Here is a 19771-nt window from a genome sequence, read left to right as displayed (position 1 = left end):
GGCAGCCAGTCATATTTATGCCACAGCTGGTGTACAGAAGGATCCTGTTGCGTTCAGATCTTCTGACCTTCTTTTTATGTCTTTGGGTTTATTAAAGTTGAGTGTTTCAAGACATTTTAAAACACTTCTTGGTAATTGGTAAAAATAATAACAGCGAATAAGATGTCTGTTCTTTTTACCCTATCAATGGGTCTCTGTGAGTATATAAAATAAAGGGACCACCTTGCTTTCTGAAGTCTTACTTAAATCAAACTTTTTTTAAATTTTAAAGAAGAAGTAAACCTTTAAAAATTTGGCCAGCACATATGGACTTTTGGTAGAAGAGATTTATAAGTCTTTTTTGTCAAAAAAGTTTTTTAAATTACTTGCTATCAATTTTTTTTAAACCTGTACACTGACTGCAGCGCATTTGCATTACAGTGTACATTTCCTTATTCTCACAGATGCCAGGAATGGAGCTAGGTGTCAAGATAATGTAAGTCTAGCACATATTAGTGTGAGTGACATCAGCAGTGCCTGCTCAATTGGCAAAGCAAGAGGACGGCAAACCTGTAAGAAGAGGACAATAATTTGGCACTGGTGGGGACAGAATGGATGTGGGGAGCTTGAAGTTCACAACATCAGAGGAGAGGAGACTTGGAGGTAAAGGAATCATAATGTGCCAGCATGCAGTGGCCGAAAATTTGGCTTTGCTTCACCAACGCTTTGCACCATCTCTTCATTCATGACTATGTCCATCCAACTGATTTTCATGACTATGCCCATCCAGCTGGTGCTACAGGATTCACCTGTAGCACCACAATTCAGATCTTGTGATTTTCTATTTAAGAGACATTGTGAGAAAAAAATATTTCTACGTCATACCTGAGAACAGAACAGGCCTGTGTTTGTAAGAATATTTTATTTGTGCTTAGAGGGAGATGGTTCCTCATCAGCTCTTTACGTCTCCAAAAACTTTGGCCTTGGCAATTCCAACTCTGACATCAACATCATCCTTCATGTGTTTATTGATCCATATTCCAAGAAATTGGAACTTGGCTACTTGCTCTATTCTTTCATTTTCAAGCAATAGTTTTACTTTGTGTTCTTTGTTGGTTTCAACCATACTTTTTGTTATTTGAGAGTTTTTTGGATGGAGACTTCCTTGCTCTTTTCTGCTATTTAATTAAAGCCTAAGTTTCAGTTTTTTTAATCAGCACAAGGCATGGTACTTCTATGCCTCGTTTCCACTGAGTGGAACGGTTCGGGTCGGTACAGTTTGGAAGGGTTAGAATGGTTCGGCCTATTCAGATGAGCTTTTCCACTGCAAGTCGGACCGACAGGGGCCATACGGGGTTTAGAAAAAATGCCTTTGACGTGAGCATTGACGTTTTTTCTGTCCGTCAATCAGTGGAATGTATCGTGTGATGCCAGTAGCTCCGCCCTAACTGTACCATACCATTTTATATGGCCCCACATCTGAAGCAGGACCATGAATGGTGCAGTATGGTTCGGTTGTTTAGGCCGTTTTCATAATGAATACACTCAAAATAGCGTACCATACTAAACCAACCCGAATCGATCCTCTCAGTGGAAACGAAGCAATATTCAATGAGAACAGTTCCTTGTGCTGGTGGCTGCTGTCTTAGTTAAAATACGAAGATCTCTGCCCCCCCCCCCATCAGTAATCTTCTGGGGTTAATACAGCCACTGGACCTGTTATAAACACTCATCAAGAGTGCCGATTATGCTCACCCATTCTGTTCTCCTCCTCTATTTTACAGAAGCAGTAAAATACCTTCCATCATTGAAAAGCGCTCTACGGATGGAAGACTTTTCATTCATCCTCCATTCATGGTACCCATTATCCCAAGATATTTTTCCCAGTTTTGAATGAATCTTATTTGATATATGATAGATTATTGTGTAAAAACAAAAGTGCTATAGTAACAACATAACATTATAGGAACGTACTGACCTTCTCTCCAGCAGCTCCAGCAACACCATCATGGCCAGAATCTCCCTGTGAAATGATAAGGAGATTAGATATTATAAAGTATATTTTCTGGGAGAGAGAAAGAAATTTTCACATGTATTATAATTGAAAAAAGCCAAATGCAAAACAATCAGAGAGCAGACACACCCAATTACCTCTAAGAAAAAACATTAATCTTTGGTTCAGTTGTGAATGTATTTATAAAATCAATAAATGTATATAAAATAATGCCAGTGCCTAAAATCTATCTTTATAATATCTTCACACAGTCCACTGCATAGCAAATGTCAGGCCTAGAGTGGAAGACGATGCACTTGGGGCCTGTCACGCTTTATTACATTGGCAGCATTATCAATTTAACTGAGAGCTGGGAATGGGGCAGTGAGTTGTTTAGTTAGTTTGCAAGAGGAGCATAGTGAAATCTTAAGCAGTATAATTGTTACTCATAATGAGCATTTAGGTAATACAGGAATCTGCAAAGCTACAATAGGAAATAGAGGTGTCACCCTGCCGGCTATGCAGTGTTGCAGGGGAGTGTGAATGACAAGACTGGCTGAACAGGATTGTGCATATTGGCAGGTTAGGCTATATGCAATCTGGAAAGTAAAGTGAAAGCAACCAGGAAAGATAGACAATATATATAAGTTGATTGAGACTGAAAGATCACCTTTAGCCCAGGCTTTCCAGTTGGCCCACTCTGACCTCTTTCACCTCTTGTGCCCTGAAACAAAAGGAAAAGAAAGTTAAATGTGATAACGGTTGTTGATGCTGGCAGCTATTCTTTGGGGAAGCAGCAAAGTCAAATGTAAAGGACATTTTAGTAGAGCATTATCACCTTTCTAAATAAGTCCTAGATACTGTATATCTAATGTGTGTGTAATAGCGCTGGACCTATAGAAGCAGATCTGTGATTGAAAAATAGTATGGGTGGACTCTGTTCTGGTCCTAGGCTGCTACAATAGAGACAAAGGGAGCACATGCCAGACAGTAAATTCTTGGACGTGTACGTAGGAACGCTTGGTACAAAGCTCATCTTTCAAGGTTAAGAGCATCAGATGCAGTCTACACATTTTGGGGGGAAAAAGCCTCCCCCTTCTTCGGGACTTGAGCAGTCAGAATCACAAAAGAATGCCCTAAAGGACTAGTGTTTGATGAAAATGTCTCTTGCTAGTCTTCATAAAGCCTTAACACAGGCCCCTTAGTGCATTCTGTAAAGATTTTATTAACATCAACTGCTTAAACCCTGAAGAAGGGAGAGGCTTTTACCCCACAAAAATACACTGGCTGCATCTGAAGCTCTTGACCATGAAATAATTCAAGTGAGATGAACTTTTGTACAGTACCAGGTGATCCTTCATACACATCTTAGATATATCTAGTCTGTCTGGGATTAAAAAAAACTGCATTCTGTAGTCCAAGGGGGACTAGATATATCGGTAATCTAATACAGTAATTTAATAATAATCTACCAATTTGTAATTCAGTTGATGAGTTAATATTGGTTACTGCTTATCAGTATTCATTGCCTTGTGTTTTTTAAATTCATGTCTTAAAACTGTTCCTATATTACCAATCTTATGCTTCTCTACAATACTATATACTGTATCAATATAAATATGCTATTAGTGTGCAGTATAGTCGAGTATAATTGTTTTAATACTGCATAATTTAAAATGTCTTCTTACGGAGGGTCCCCGCTGTCCTGGTGCTCCAGGCTGTCCTCCTCTTCCCTAAAGAAAAAAAAAAGATGTAAAAAAAAAAAAAAAGTTATTTTCATTTTCCTTTGCACTTTATTTGCTATTGGTAATAGTCATATATTGATGTACTGTACTTGTCACACTAATTTCACAGGATACAAAAGGACAATAGGGATGGAAAATGCTAATGAAAGTCAAAAGTCTGAGGCAATGATTTGTATGGTTCTGTCTAATTTCCTCAAATGAGGAATAATCCTCTTATTTTTTGGATTAGTCAAATCTGAAGTCATCAGGAACCCCTGATGACGTCAGCTTTGATGAAACGTGTGGGGAAGGGCTTAAGACTGTGATGTCACCATGTATGCACGTGAATGCTGATGGAATTCTGGGCTATGTAGTTTGTTTGATGCCATTCATTGCTTTAATCATAAATGAGTGCTTTTAACTGATATAATAAAACGTATCTAGTCCTGAATTTTATACTATTGGCATGTGGGGCTCTTTTTTTGCTTTCTCCCATGTGCATGGCCTGTTGAGGGGAGCAGTTTAAGAGAATTAGTGGAGTTACCCACCTGCACGAAATGCAGTGTAATGTATACATATATGCAATCTGACTTCCCATACTGTACATTGGGGTTCACACCATTTTTGGTAATTCTTTATGTGTAATAATGTGGAGTGGACACGTGGTGAAACATACATTAAATATTTAATATAGAAGCAACTGGGGTCATAGTTTGAGGACTGTTGTCACATCTGCATGGACTTTATGTATTTTGAGTGACAAGTTTATTTTATGTTTTTTGATGACATTTTATTTGCACGGTTGTAATCTGTTCACTGTAGATTTTTCACTGCATGCCTTTTGTTTATTTGATATGTTGCTATTTTTGGCATTTTGGCATTTTTTCTTTACATCAGTCACTAAAATACACTGAAAACAAGATATGTTTTTATTTGAGCTGAGTTAAAGAAATGTCATACAGAAAGATGTAGTCTAGGTGGAATAGGAAGTAAGAGAATATATAAGAATTTAAATATTAAATGTGAATAGAAGGGATTGTATGTGGATCAAATATATGGATGGATAGAAACAGTGAATAGGAACTAGTATTCAAATAACATTGAATCAATTGAAATCAAGCTTCTATTGTCACATATTCCTCTTCCTGTTCCTTTATGGATGCTAAAGTTTCATACAGTGTACTTAGATAAGCACATTAATAAAATTAAAAAGTCCACCCAAAACTATTCCACTTTGCATGGGTGCTCTAAGAAACAATGATTCGTCAGCAGCCAGCCAGAAGTGAGTTTGGATGTAGTGACCCTTCAAAAACAGAACTCTGAATTTCTCAGAACTCACCCTCTTGCCCTTTTCTCCAACCAAACCAGGTGGCCCAGCAAATCCTGTAGAGCCCTGAAATAAGACACATCTAAGCAATGCTGTTCCATAGCATAGTTTCCTAATATATAGGAAAGAAATCCTTGGGTTAGTCAGATATACTTACTTTTGCACCCAGACGTCCTGGGTATCCTGGGAGGCCTGGAACTCCCAACTTTCCCTAGTGACAGGAAATAGATCCATATAATATCAAGATTGACAACAACAAGTACAGTGCCCAATTATCTAGAGATACTACCTTTTCTCCAGGAATTCCTGGTGCCCCTGATTCTCCCAATGGTCCAGACTGCCCTTTTGGCCCTTCAGGACCATCCTCTCCACGTACTCCTATTGTTCCTGAATCCCCCTACAATGGCACCATCAAACAAAAAGATATGGTTGAAACTGAACGCTGAAGGCACTGAAAAATAAATTTCTATCACCCATAAAATTTACTTTTTGAATTATAAGGGTTTGAGCCTTTAAAACGTATTGTGACTTTTACTGTTTCAGATATATTTACTTATACTTCTATTCAACATACACCAGTGGTCTTTCCCAATTGTTCTGTAGCATCATTATAGTTCTAATTGTTGGATCCCATTAAGAGCAGCACTTCATAAAAAGGGGCGCCCATCTATGGTCACATCTGCTGGGCTTCGATAGATCAGCAGAAGGGTATACAGCTACTTTTGGTGGGCAAACAATCGCCAAAAAAATTCAATGCTCAGTCAGATCAAGGATGCTTTCAAGACTATTAGATGCAAAACAACCAAAATTACCTAAAAATTGAGAAAAATAAGGAATACTTTCAGACTAGCAAATTTTTTGCTGTCCTTACTATTTTTTTTTAGTCTTACTCTGTCTCCTTTGATCCCCATGTCTCCTTTGGAGCCAGGAAAACCATCTTCACCCTGTTGAAGAGAAAAAAATAGCCAATACAGACATGTAAATGGTGCTTGTAAACTCATTCAGGTTTTCTCTGACAACCAGTCTTTAAACTGCTAGGTTAAAACAGACCTAAACCAAATAAATGACTAGGCTCCTTTGCCTCTCTTCTATTTCTCCTGAGTGACTATACATACTTACCTATCATCAGGATTGGCCTGCACTATTTTCTGACTGCCCCCTACTTCCTGGTTACTGCCATGGTATGAGGTAGGGCCTGTGTAAGAGGTGGGGGTGCAGGGGGTCGGAGGATGGGGCATAAGAGGGCTACCATCCCCCTTATGTCCCAAATGCCTGGGAGCAGATGGTACAGCTTACCATATGGTATGGGACTGACCAGTCATATGCTCCTTTTGGGTCAGCAATTACAAGCTTTATTGACTATGTACTCCAACTGTCCAGCATTTGCAACCCTTCCCGGGGTCTATTGGGATATCTACTGTAGATGATGACACCTTCCTAACCCACTGACTTAAACTTATTGACCAGGCTATCCCGATAGTTAGCATACGAGGCTAGTGGCTGCCCCAAGAAATTTGAAAAGGTTTGGTCCTCCTGGGTAAACACACAAGCCACAATCCCATCAGACTAAAATGGTATACCTTTCGTATGCCATACAGCTATGAGCTACTGGGATAGGCTTGACTCCCCAAGTGCGCCTTGATGTACTGAATTATATATTGTATACTTAATTATATATCTGAAAACATGTCTTTTTGCTCTGTATGGCAGTGATGTGTGGACTCTTGCTTACTTATGTTTTTGTTCAGTTTGGTACACCGTACCATGGTACCCATGTTTGTACAAAAAATAAAAATCTGTAAAATCAATAAAAATTTACCTTTAAAAAAGCAAAAAGAGAGGAGCAAGGCAATGGAGGAGTCCAGTGCATTTATCCATGACCTGGACCAGGCTATACTACTCAACTGTGTAGACTACAGAGAGTTCCAGGATCTGCTTCTATCAGAGGTTCCTAGAGCACAAAACTTGCTAAGCAGAAATACAAATCCTATGGCAAGCAAAATCAGTCCATTTCAGCTATGCATTTATATGTTATAATGTCCTTGTGCATGACATTTTCACAGATATTAGTAGGTCACCTTGTGTCTTTCCATACTTAGGAAAGTGCTAGATAAACATCATCTGGATATTGAATTCTACATCAGAATAAGTATTTGCTTACCTTTTCTCCTTTGCTCCCCTTCAGTCCTCTGACACCAAAGGCTCCCTGAAGAACAATTTATCAAAGTTAATTTGAAGTGTATTACAATAATAATACATTGGAAGACTGATTTCAAATTTTGGCTTATTTGGCCTAACATGAAAATATCATTCTATTCTATATTTGTCTGACATGAAAATATCATTCTATCCTATATTTGTCTAATTATAATGATAGATACTTGCCATTAAACACAGTAAGACGTGTCCAATGTGCTTGAGTATGGGGGGGGGGGGGGCGATTTTTCTTGCAACATGTAAAATTATCTATGGCTTTAAAATTTGTCAGAAAGAATTGAGCCTAGTATGTGGGCTGCCATCGCTGACCTCCATCTGAAAATGCTAGTTATGGATGTAGCTTTGATACTTTGAATCACTGATCTAGAGAAAGCATTAAGCAAGCAAGTCAGAACTCTTGATGTCTATACTTGTTCTGGGTCAGTGAGGCAAAAAATATTTAAGAAATTTGTTCAGCATGGTAGTAAGACAATTAACATTTTTAAAGAGGCCAGCAGGTTTTCAAGGGGCCAAAAGCTGTCTTTCTATAGGCTGCGGTAATGTAAATTCAGCTCCACTCAGAATTAAAGCACACCTGCATTACACAATAGTAGTGCCCTGCTGCACTGTTAAGTGATATATTATAATTTTTCCTAAGTTTTGGCTCCAGATAGCACCATGCTTTTGGTTGTTTTTACATCTCATGCATGGCTGTGTGACAGAACACAGATCACATTTGGGCTAACACATCTCCATCAAAAATTACTAAATGAAGGGGGAAGGAAATATGACCAAACTGGGCTAAAGTTTTTCACAGATTCTTTCTGGTAGGTGCACCTTATGGTTACCTCCATTTCTGAAATAGACACCATGCTAGTTCCTAAATGGACATTGTTTCTCCTTAAAGTGCATGTAAACTCCAACAACAAGCTTCTCTTATTTGTTCCCCATTGGTTTGTTTAATATACCATTGAAAGTGTTTTTGTTTTGTTATATCTGTATGATAAGTGCAGTGAAATACCTGTTAATCCTGCCAGAAATCATGTGAGCCGATAACTTCAAGGGTTCTCTCCCTTGTTGACTGTGATCTGTTAGCATTATTCCTTGTTCTCTATGTGTACTACAGAATACCTCCCCCTCTGTTATACAGAGGGGGAGGTGTTGTGGAGTTCTATATACTTCTTGTTCAGAGATGAGAAGGCTTCTCCACCACAGATACAATACAGCGAGTGTTGTCACCCTGGGGGTTATTTACTTAAACTGAAGAGTGCATGATTTGGTACAACTCTGCATAGCTCCTAGGTTTTACTGCCAAAGCTTAATTAAACAAGCTGACGTTAGAAGCTGATTGGCTACCATGCAGAGCTGCACCATATTCTGCACCAGTTTTAGTAAATCTACCCCATAGGAAAGGAAGTGCATTACTGGCAGAATCCCCGTTGAAAATGAAAGGAAAAAAAAAAACCTGAAAAGGGAAACTAATGTAGCCACCATAACTAAGCACTGGTAAGTTACAATGCTTCAGCATTTTATTTTTAGTTTTATATACACCTTAATAGATTTCCTTAACTGGATTCAGTTATTTGGTGTGGTCTTAGCCTGTAGTTTCAGCTAAGTCATAAACGCAAGCACACTTCTCTAAACAGCAACACTAATATATTCTCAATTTACCTTCACTCCTCTTTGGCCAGGATATCCTATAGGACCAGGTGAGCCAGGGAGACCCTAGCAACAAAAGAAGTATATGGTTATTTTTATATAATATGGAGTAAAGAACCAAAGAAAACAGATAAGAAGATCATAGTCAAGGGTTATCCAACAGTTGAATCCATCATCAGCTCTCTACCATATCAGGATGAGACATGAGTAATCCCATATACTTTAAAGGCCCTTAATAACTGCAGGAAGTGTAGAGAATTGCCAGGAGATCTGTTAGATTAAATTATACATAACATGTTCCCGTAATCACCCTCTAAGCATGACATAATTAAAGGCTTTGGGGGAAGGTCTTCTCTAAATTTTAGATTAGCCAGCTGTGTTCTATTTCATTTTGGCCAATAAATTGAATTAGTTCAACACTTACCTGTATGCCCTTCTCTCCAGCAGGACCCTCTCTCCCTGGATGTCCCTGAAAACAAAGAAGAAAATAATATTTTGTAGGGTTGTCACAAACATGTCAATCATATGAGGAATATGAAACTGTTATATTACTTCCTATTGATCACCAGCCTTTGTAGTTGACCATTTCAATAAAGATAAAGACAAAAACAGCATTATATATGCATTTAGTTGCTCTTTTAAACCCTGGAGGAGAATATAGGTAAATTACAGATTCTTTGCTGAGCTGCATGTAACAACTAGAAAAACTAACATTATTTATCAAAGCATCTGACACAAGAACTCAACCAAAAACAGCCTCCGATCAAAATGTCATTCTGTGGCTTTTTGATCAGAGGCTGTGGGACACAGAAAGGCAATTTTTTAGACCCGTTAATGTGTGTCAGACTGGTAATTTATATTATCACAGTATCTTCTGGTGGGTCAGTTTAGTGTATTTTATATTTCAAAACTTTTCTCAAAAGAAACCAGACCCAGAAAGTCTACTATGATCCATCCAAACTTCACCTCAGATTTGCCAAATTTTTGGACCCACCATGCCCCCATTTGAAAAGTCAAACCGTGGGATCCAACAAATCATGTTAATCTTGGTAAAATTAGGATTGAATCCTGAGGTATGGTATTGGTTTCTAATATGATCATCTATTTCCTTGGGTATTTAGCAACAAAATTAGATATCTTGTTTTGCATACTGTATATTGTTATTTGATCTGATGATGACTGGCCCTCAAACTGATATATTGTTGGACCCTGCCTACCACAGTTTGACACAGACATGAAAGCATACCCATACATTTTTTACAGACTGTTTTTATATTAAGTAGTTTGTGATGTTAAACCAACCAACACAGTTTTAGCTCCAGGAAGTTATGCTGGCACCAAGTGTGGAATGAAGTCCTGTAGATTTAATGGCAACATAACATCAGCCAAACTGCCAAGTACATGCCTGTGCCATGTACCAAGAGAGTAATCCTTCAGTTCTTCCCATTAGATCAGCATGGGTGTATCCCTGTGTCCTCAGTATATGAGGTCCTATAAAAAATGATGGCCACGTCTCCACTTTATATTGTTTTTTTTTTCAAGGTAAGTCAACATGTGGTCTCATTTCCTGGTGCTGATGACAAAACTGGAGACTGAATTTATTACAAATGCTGATTTCATGGAGATAAAAATAAATGTGTCAGATGTACTCACATAAAAGTTACTAAATTTATTATAAAGTCTTTTAATATAGTCTTCATGGAAAAATTCCACTCAGTGTTTTTGAGTCTTCATTGTATACAGGCAACAGATTTAAAGAGATACAGCTCTTTCCAGTGTAAGAATGGCAAAAAAACACAAAAAACAGTTCCAGCAAAATGAAATGAATCATAAATCAGAAAAACTGGAATCAGTGTTTTATCTCACGCACACACACTATCTATGTGAGAAAGCTTAATAAAGCCTTTGCCTAAAGGGATCAGATACAAGCTTGTAGCATTGCAACAATCAACATGCAGCAAACAGTGGAACTTGGGGATGGGCTTTGAAGGCATACAAGGATATGCCTTTATTATAGATTATTTAAGCTCTTTCTTACAATTCTTGTGAATAGGAGGGACACCCCACCTCTTCTTGGACCATAAAAACAGTGATGTTTAAGTTCATCGTAAGACTCTAAATTTCAACTAACTAAATTAAATTGGATTGATGGGTGATCATAGGCACCATATCCCTTTTTATCTCAAGACCAAAACCACAAATCAAATCAATGGAACTTTTTAGAGTCTCATGACCAATGAAGTTTTTTCTCGTATATCATTTTTAGGGATGGTCCTTCAGATTACAATTATTCTTTTGTGTACAAAGATTACTAAACCACCAGATTACACTGCACAGCCAGCCACCACCAGTTGTATTTAGGATACAATAGTGTCCAACTTTTCACTTGGTATATGTGTAGTGATGCTGTGCTCCAAGTATAAACCGTGAAGGAATGCTTGGAACAAGACCTTTAGAAGGAACAGAACACCCTCTACCTAAATTATTTTGATAGATTTCTTCTTTAAATTATCTATATTTTAGGCTTGCTCAATGATACTACACACTTTATCTTTACATAATATACAATAATGTTCTCATTTTTTAACTCACTGGAGGGCCATCAGATCCAGACAACCCAGATATGCCTTGCTTTCCTGGTGGCCCCTGTGGGGAAAGAAAATAAAAAAGAATAGCATCTGTCAATTATTTATACAATGTATTAGACAAAAACTTTCCTATAGAAAAACTTCTTGAACAAAGTTTTCTTTCTCTAGTTTTGGGCAGAGTGGGAAAGGATCTGAACTCTTGTTGCATTTTTACTGCTGTCTGGGGGAAGATTTCCATTTACTTCCTGTCCTGGTGACATGACAATAGTTTCACAAGATAGAAGTGAGGGAACATCTTGGGGGACACTCCTTACTGGAAACAGAGTAGGGGAAGGCTAAAGTGCCTATTTAATTACAGCCTGTTACATTGTTGAAGATTTTCAGTCACTTGTATTGGGTTGTAATTCCTCCCTATTCTATTCAAAACTAAAAAAAAGTTCAGCAGGACGTACAGTAGTAACAAAACTATCCACATATACATTCTTTTCTCTACTAAGAACTTTTCATGGGTGGCTGGACTCACCTTTTCCCCTGGCATTCCAATGGGACCCTGAGGTCCAGGTAAACCCTGTAAAGGAAAATGGAAGAGCCATTAACATATGTATCATAAATGCCAGGCCAGGTAGGCAGAGGTGGAAACTTAACACTAAAGACATGAGTGAAAAACGTTGGGAAAAACTATTTGTCATATAACAGGATTTTTAGAAATTGCTCATTGTAACTGAATTTTTATGGGAGCTTGAATATAGCTCTTGGATTCTCCAAGTTCTTACATGAGGTCCCGGGTTTCCTTGTTGTCCATTTGGTCCACTCTCTCCTTGAATGCCCTATTGAATTTAGAAGGAAACAATATGTTAACAAAAAGGAATTGAATGCAGGAAATTAATGTAACATTATACAGTATATATAAACAATGGCATGAAGACATGGTGACTGCATGATCGTTCTGTAGAATTATGGCATAAACATACACAGTCTTATTTGCTGAGCTTTCATGGTTATGTCCTGTGCAGTCACAAACAGCTTTAATTTTGGGAAATGGTAGCAATTTGGCTGCAAACATCTAGCTGATCCTGGTCATTTATGTATCAATAATGTACTAGATATACCCTGCAGGAATTTAATTAAGCCCATAATGTGCCCCCAATATATCGGACAATGTTCCCCTCCTCCTCTGGGTACACTCAGTGTGGCAGAGGATTTCCTGGTCTATACATAAGGAGGTGCTGTGAAAGCTTGTAGTGATTTCTGCAACAACTGCAAGAAATGTAAGGTTACATTCACACCAACAATTAAGGCCGGTGTGAATTGTAGTGCCAGTTCCTTTTGCTGCTGTCAGCGGCTCTCAGGTGGTAGGCGCCATCGCCGGCCCTGTTCACTATAATGACAGGTCGCTATTCACCATTCTCTGCACAGTCAGCGATTACCTGCAGTGATCACTGCTGGGCGCACACAAAACACAGCTTCGGGCACGTTTTTAACACTGCTTTTCTCCTGCCATGAGAAAAGGTGTTCAGAAGAGATGGGCAAATGCCCAGTGTGCAAAAGGCCTTATAAGCAGTTAGAGCAAATGTTTTTTTCTTTTGGGATAAAGTTTTTACATGAAAAAATAAAAGCTGATCATTGTAAGCACCCCTGCCAGTGGCAAATGGTTTGTCTCATCCCTGTAAAATCAATACATTTACAGGAGAGCTTGTTCTTTTGAAAAACAACTGATTTACTGGCCAGATCATCAGATGGAAATATAAGAAAGAAAGCCTAAAAAAAAAACTATTGCAGCCATTAAATTATGAATTGCAATATATTAAACGTTTGCTTTTGGGATTATTACTGCTTTAAAATGTAAAGATTTAATATTTAAATGTTTAAATAATGTTTTAATGGCATGTTGCTGTTATGTCTGTGTGCTTTTCCATTTTTATTGTAACTGACATTCTTAAATAAAAATTTATTGACAAAAAAAAATGTTTTTTTAATGAAAATACCACCAAGAGAAGCTCAATTTGCCCTCTCCCCCAAAACATAGAACACTTTAGTCTTATAGAAAGTGCAGGGACTGATTCAATTCCAATAAGGCTTTTTGGCAATTACATATGTTATATAATTTTAAGGGAAAGTGTAGTTTTTTTTAATAATGAACTTTCCATTTTACTATGGTTTTCTATCGCTGTCAAAGATATTAAAATGAATCTTTGCAACTATGATATCAGTAGTCAGCATGCAGGATTTCCCAGGATTCTCATCCCCTTAATCCTACTTTTAGCTTACTAAAGTAATTTCCCAGACATTTGTACTGACCTTGTGGCCACATTACAGCAGATTTTTGCATGGCACATGACATCCGTGGTAATTTCACCAGGGTTACTACACTGGGGGTTTCACCTTCACTGAGATGCTTGCAAAGAGTACTGCATATTCATAACAGAATGATGAGGGTGCAAGGTTTAATATTACAACCTTGGGACTAATCACATGATTATCATCAAGGCAGACCCTTTAAGTTGGCCATGATTTTAAAAGATTTCAGCTTGTACACTGGATTGTCTCAATATCAGAAGTACAGTAGGCAAGGGTCTGAATTGGGCTTTGCCAAAATCCTTGCAATGCATATCTACTGTAGCTGACCTAGAGGGGTTTCTTTTCTCAACAAAACTGGAGGTAGGTATAAGGCTGGGTTCACACTATTGCGAATTGGATGCGGCTTCCCCTGCATCCAATTCGCATAGCAGGAGAAACGGTGACCGGCTCTCTACGGAGCTCGTTCACACATCTCCACAGCAGCTCCGGTGCGAATTGCACAGGAGCCATGTGCGTCTTTTGGTCTGTTTTAGGCCCAAATTCAGCCAAAAATCTGGGCTAAAATTGGACTTGAAACAGTGAATGGAGACGCACTGGACTCCTGCTGTGAGCCGCTGCGTTCTCCAGTGTGAGCCCAGCCTCAGGAAATTATAAATTTATACATATGGTTACCACCCCACTCAGACCATTACTCATTACCCAGAATGGACCTACAATATATACAAAAACCATGAATGTCAAGAAGCAGTAAAAAAGCACAATCAATTTGTGACATAAGCAGTCTATTTACTTGGTTTCCTTTTGGACCTGGAGCTCCATCAATACCGCTTACACCTGGCTGACCTGGTGGGCCAGGAGGACCTCTTGGACCAACCAAGCCCCGTGCACCCTAAAAGAAAAATCAATGCTAATTTACCTCTTATCAAACAAATAATATGTGTTTAGAAAAAAAATGCTTCTGGAACATAACACAAGTCACCTTAGGTTACACAAAGTATTTCACACTGGTTTACTAACCTTTAATAAAGTAAACTGAATTTGTGCTTATTGCATTTAAATATAAGGTGTAAACTTTCATCACTTATAATTTACTGGGATGCTGAATTTTGTATCTAAGTTACTTATCTGTTTGTGTAATCTAACATTGACAATGTTAAATAGTACTCCTGTCCACCCTATTTATGGAGACTAGTAGACCAGAGATAATAATGTCTGAGATTTGTATTGTTAGTTATACATTCTCAGTCTTTCTAAAATGTATAACTAACAAAAACATAACATTATTGCAAACACACTTGGAAGAGGAGATAAAGATACTTACAGCTTCCCCGGGAGAACCAGTAGGCCCGGAAGGTCCAGGAGAACCCTGAAAGAAATTAGAACTAATTACAAACTTACCACAGTACAAACAAATACTGTAAAGTAGTGTTCTTTTTTAAATAAACATATTTTAAAAATTTCAGGATACTGCTATTTAAGATCAAAATAGATTACCTTGAAGATCCATTTGTGTCATATTTGTTAGTTTAAAGCAGAGCTAACTAAATAAAAAAGTATTTACCACAGCCTATGGCCAAATGTTTGTGACCACCTGACTATCACTACATGAGATTACTGGACTTCACATTCAAAGATCACAGGCATCAATATGGAGTCCCCCACCTCCTCCTCTCCTTGGAGGGTATAGCAGCTTAGAAGGCTTTCCACAATACTTGGAGTGTGTAATTGGGAATATGTTCCCATTAGGCTAAAAGAGCATTTGTAAAGGCCAGGCACTTATTTTGGACTAGAAGACCTGGCTCACAATCAGCATTCCAGTTTATCCCAAAGATGTTCAGTAAGGTTGACGTCAGGGCTCTGTAGGGGCCACTTGACTTCCTCCCCATCACTATGTTTTTAGGGAGCTAGCATTGTGCACAGGGGCACAGTCATTCTGGAACAGAAAAGGGCCTTCCCCACACTATTACCACATAGTTTGAAGAGAAAATTTGTCTAAAATTTGCTTTTGCCCTATCCCCAAATTACAAACTCTTAGCTATCTGTTTCACTGTCACCTTGTCCATGTGTTGCTTTTGATATAAATATATGTCTGTTTTATGATTCTATACTCAGACTTTACTGTACGTGGAAGAATCTGTTTAACAGTTTGTCTTATGCCGCGTACAGACGGTCAGACTTTTCGTCTACAAAAGTCCGACGGACCAAATCCGGCGGACCCAGAAATCCGCTCGTCTGTATGCTAGTCCGACGGACAAAAACCCACGCTAGGGCAGCTATTGGCTACTTTCTATCAACTTCCTTATTTTAGTCCGGTGTACGTCATCATTTTCGAATCCGTCGGACTTTTGTGCGATCGTATGTAGGCAAGTCCGTTCGTTACAAAGTCCGCCGCAAGTCCGACAAAAGTCTGTCGAAGTCTGTCGGACGGGCTGTTGGACTTTTGTAGCCGAAAAGTCTGACCGTGTGTACGCGGCATTAGAAACAGAAATCAGGTTACTTTTGAATGTTTGATGAACTTCTCAAACAAATGCCGCTGTATACAATGGTAACATGGATACCATTGTTGTATTTCAGTTGACAGTCTATTGTTTTGTAACAGTGGTCAAACAATAGCTTGACCTTCTGGCATATATGACCCATGGCACGTATGATACAAAAGTGTCATCTAGAGGAGAAATGGAGAATATTTCTCCCATTGAAACTCAGTATTGCATAAGGGGCCGCACCCTATGTGGGGATGGTAAACTTTCCAAATAAAAGGGCAATGGCATAAGCTGACAAGAGGACTCCATAGTTACTTAACACCAAGGAAGGTCTGTACCAGCCAGAAGAAGCTATACCTGAAGGTGCTTTTGTCTGATCTCCAGCAACTGCTTATAGATTAACCCTGGGATCCTTATTGCCTACAGAGATTGTGAACCCACTGTAACCGGAGTTAAGTAACTTTTAAGCGTATTTCTACTGTTTACAGACCATAGTTTCTGCTTATTTGCTATGATGTAATTAGCATTTTGTTTGTTGTATGTATATCTAGCAGTCTCATATTGTTTTTCCTTTAATTGTAGCAGTTTGTATGTACAGCATTTTACACTGCAGAGGTCTGAGCTTCCTTGCTTATAATGCAAAGTAACCTTACTAGAAGAGAGCAAAACAGTACTTTTAGGTAAATGAGTCACTAAACCCTCTTACCCTTTCAGTACAGTATTAGACAGAATGTGTTAATCTACCCAGGTTCTTCTCATAAGAGAAGGAATCGTTTCTCCATATTCAAGGGGAAAAGGTGCCAGCAATGAATCATGTCATTTTTTTTAGTGCACTATGCTGAGAATGTGGGTGATTTAAATAACCAGGGCACTAACTGTACAGCAGGTTCAACTATGTTTACACTTAACCCAAGCAACTGTTTGCGTATACAATCTTTCATACAAGATATTTTCTCTGTATGCCATTTTACCTTGTCTCCATTTTTTCCAGATTGCCCAGCAAGACCCTGGTTTCCGACATCTCCCTGTGGCAGAGAAAAGAACAAGCTTGTCATGATTCATGCCATGTTGGCATTGTGGTTGCCATATTGCAAGCCATTGGCTCATATATTATTTTGCTTGCAATCCCAGTCAGCTGCAGTCATCTCTTTGGAACAATAGAAGAAGTTATAAGCAGACCACTTCAGATTATTAGCCTCTGCACTTACTCTGTGCCCTTTCTCTCCTGGAAGTCCTGGCAAACCATCAAATCCACGGTCTCCCTATGTGATATAAAATAAAAAACAGTTATCAGGAAGCGTACAGAAGAAGCAAGCTGAAAACTTTTACTTTGAAAGATTTTGAACTGCCTTACTTTAGAGAGATGCAACTCAGAATTAGGCTCAGATAGACAGTTTATATACACGTATGACTATCTCTCAGGGATGAGTTTCTAGTAGAAATAAACTTTTCCCTTGGATGACACAGTGCATATGCTGGGCGTATAAAGCCAAAAACTTATATAGCTTCTAACAGCTGTAGGTTGTGAGCAAAGATGTTGAATGGCATTGCCGTTCTTGTTTTTTTCTGGTGTCAGTGTATGCTGAGAGTACTGAAAAGCTCTCCAGAACTTTCACCATACACTTATGGTAGGAGGCAGTAAGACAAGATGTGCCCAACCAGTGTGTCTCTGTTCTCCACCATCTCAAGCTCATTGTGCTCAAACACCTCCATAGCCTGGGAAATTTGTAGTTTGAGAAAAGAAGGGAAAGGGATGACACAATTAATACTTTTATATGCATTAAAGGCATGAATAAAGTTCATGAGGGCATTATTTCCAATAAAAAACATAGAAGAGTGAAATCAGGAAAAGACCAAGCCCGATTTTTTTCTTTTTAACTTTTTCTGTCTGAGTCTAACATATAGATCTATATTTATCCCAGGCAATTTTAAATCCACTTTCTGTTGACTGACTCACTACCTCTGCTAGAAGTCTATTCCAAGCATTAACTTTTATTTCAGTAAAATAATACTTTCTAAGATTAGTTTTGAACTTTTCTCCTGCTAGTATGAAGTCATGTCCACGTGTTCTTGATTTGAACTTCATATTAAAAATACTGCCCTCCTGTACCTTATTCACACCCTTAAAGTGTTACTAAACCATTTTTTTTTAAATTAAAATAACACATGTTATACTTACATGCTCTGTGCAGTGGTATTGCACAGAGTGGCCCCAAAACTCCTCTTCTGGGGTCCCTGGTGGCAATCTTGGCTCCGCCTCTTCTTCTGCGAGACTACCATAGCCAGCCCATGGCTATGGGAAGAGGTAGTCCCCACGCTCCTGAGCTGTGTGTCTATGGAGCCGCGATCCATAGACTTACACAGCGGGACTTAGGCCTGCCCCCCACTTCTTCTGATTGACAACTGCAAGAGCCAATGCTGCAGCCCTGCACAGCACTGATCTCTTCTCCCCTCTCTTCCTCTTCACATGGGGGGGGGGGGGGGGGGGGGCACAGGTAAACTGAAAAGGTTTTTTACCTTAATGCAAGCAATGCATTAAGGTAAAAAAATACATTTTCAGGTTTAGTAACACTTTAATGATTTAAAGCTTTCAATCATGCCTCCCCCTTTCCTCAAGACTGTACAATGTACATATTAAGTTCCCGAAGTCTTTCCTGATATGTTTTATCCCCCAAAACTTTCACCATTTTGTTGCCCGTTGCTGCATTCATTTTAATACCTTCTTATAAGTGAGATCTCCAGAATTGGACACAGTATTCTAAATGAGGTCTAATTAAAGAACTATATACAGTAGGAGAATCAGGACGTCTTCCCTGCTTTTAATAATGCCTCTATTAATACCGTCTAGAATTATATTCGCTTTTCCCATGGTTTGGTCACACGGTTTACTAATTTTGCAATCTTCTGGAAACAGTAACCCCAAATCTTTTTCCTCTGTAGTTCTTGCCAGCACTGTACCACCAATACTGTACTCTAATATAATGAAGTTTAGGAGGAGGAAAATTAAAAGTTAAACTTACAAAGTTTGTGAATTTAAACATGTTTGAGGCAAATATAGATCTATATACTCAAACAAAAAACCCCATGAAAATAGAAAGGGGGCAAACTTGATGGACCACTTGGTCTTTTTCTGACACCTCCCTTCTATGTTTCTATGTATTTATATCATTGGATCGTCAACCAATATAATAAAAAAAAAAAAACAGCCATAGCAACTTTTAGCTCATATAAATAGGTAGCTTTGATTAAACCTTTGGCCACTATTTACAAGCCAGACTTCCACTTTTACTGAAGACTAGGCACTTCCAGCTCCTTACAAGTTGGGTTTATTTTCTCATAGAGGGCTCAGTAATTCTGGGCTCCCTACAAGCTGCTTATAGCTGATCACTTTGCATAGCAAAGCATTCTTGCATGCAATTTCAACCAAAGAAGATGTTCAGTATTAGCACACCAAAGTATACTGGTGTTTTGGGCTCTTTGAGTGTTGGGGCTAAAAAATAAAAAAAAATATTAGAAATCTTTAT

General features: G+C 38.5%; 1 protein-coding gene across 2 annotated transcripts in view; it reads right to left on the bottom strand.

The window, feature by feature from the left end:
* The window catches only part of COL5A3 (collagen type V alpha 3 chain), a 299466-nt gene that overhangs the window by 40911 nt on the left and 238784 nt on the right, over positions 1-19771 (bottom strand). For both annotated transcript variants that reach the window (XM_073622539.1, XM_073622540.1), the window contains 17 exons: positions 17456-17509; positions 17219-17272; positions 15086-15130; positions 14555-14653; positions 12240-12293; positions 11990-12034; positions 11471-11524; positions 9303-9347; positions 8891-8944; positions 7185-7229; positions 5914-5967; positions 5313-5420; positions 5181-5234; positions 5036-5089; positions 3661-3705; positions 2643-2696; positions 1958-2002 (listed from right to left, as the gene is read on the bottom strand). In XM_073622539.1, the coding sequence (XP_073478640.1) occupies positions 1958-2002; positions 2643-2696; positions 3661-3705; positions 5036-5089; positions 5181-5234; positions 5313-5420; positions 5914-5967; positions 7185-7229; positions 8891-8944; positions 9303-9347; positions 11471-11524; positions 11990-12034; positions 12240-12293; positions 14555-14653; positions 15086-15130; positions 17219-17272; positions 17456-17509 (963 nt within the window). The remainder of the gene's footprint in view (positions 1-1957; positions 2003-2642; positions 2697-3660; positions 3706-5035; positions 5090-5180; positions 5235-5312; positions 5421-5913; positions 5968-7184; positions 7230-8890; positions 8945-9302; positions 9348-11470; positions 11525-11989; positions 12035-12239; positions 12294-14554; positions 14654-15085; positions 15131-17218; positions 17273-17455; positions 17510-19771) is intronic.

This window comes from Aquarana catesbeiana, linkage group LG03 (genome assembly GCF_042186555.1).
Source record: "Aquarana catesbeiana isolate 2022-GZ linkage group LG03, ASM4218655v1, whole genome shotgun sequence".
Lineage (NCBI taxonomy): Eukaryota > Metazoa > Chordata > Amphibia > Anura > Ranidae > Aquarana > Aquarana catesbeiana.
The sequence above is the reverse complement of the archived record's forward strand: the minus strand, read 5'-3'. Positions and strand labels throughout refer to the sequence as shown.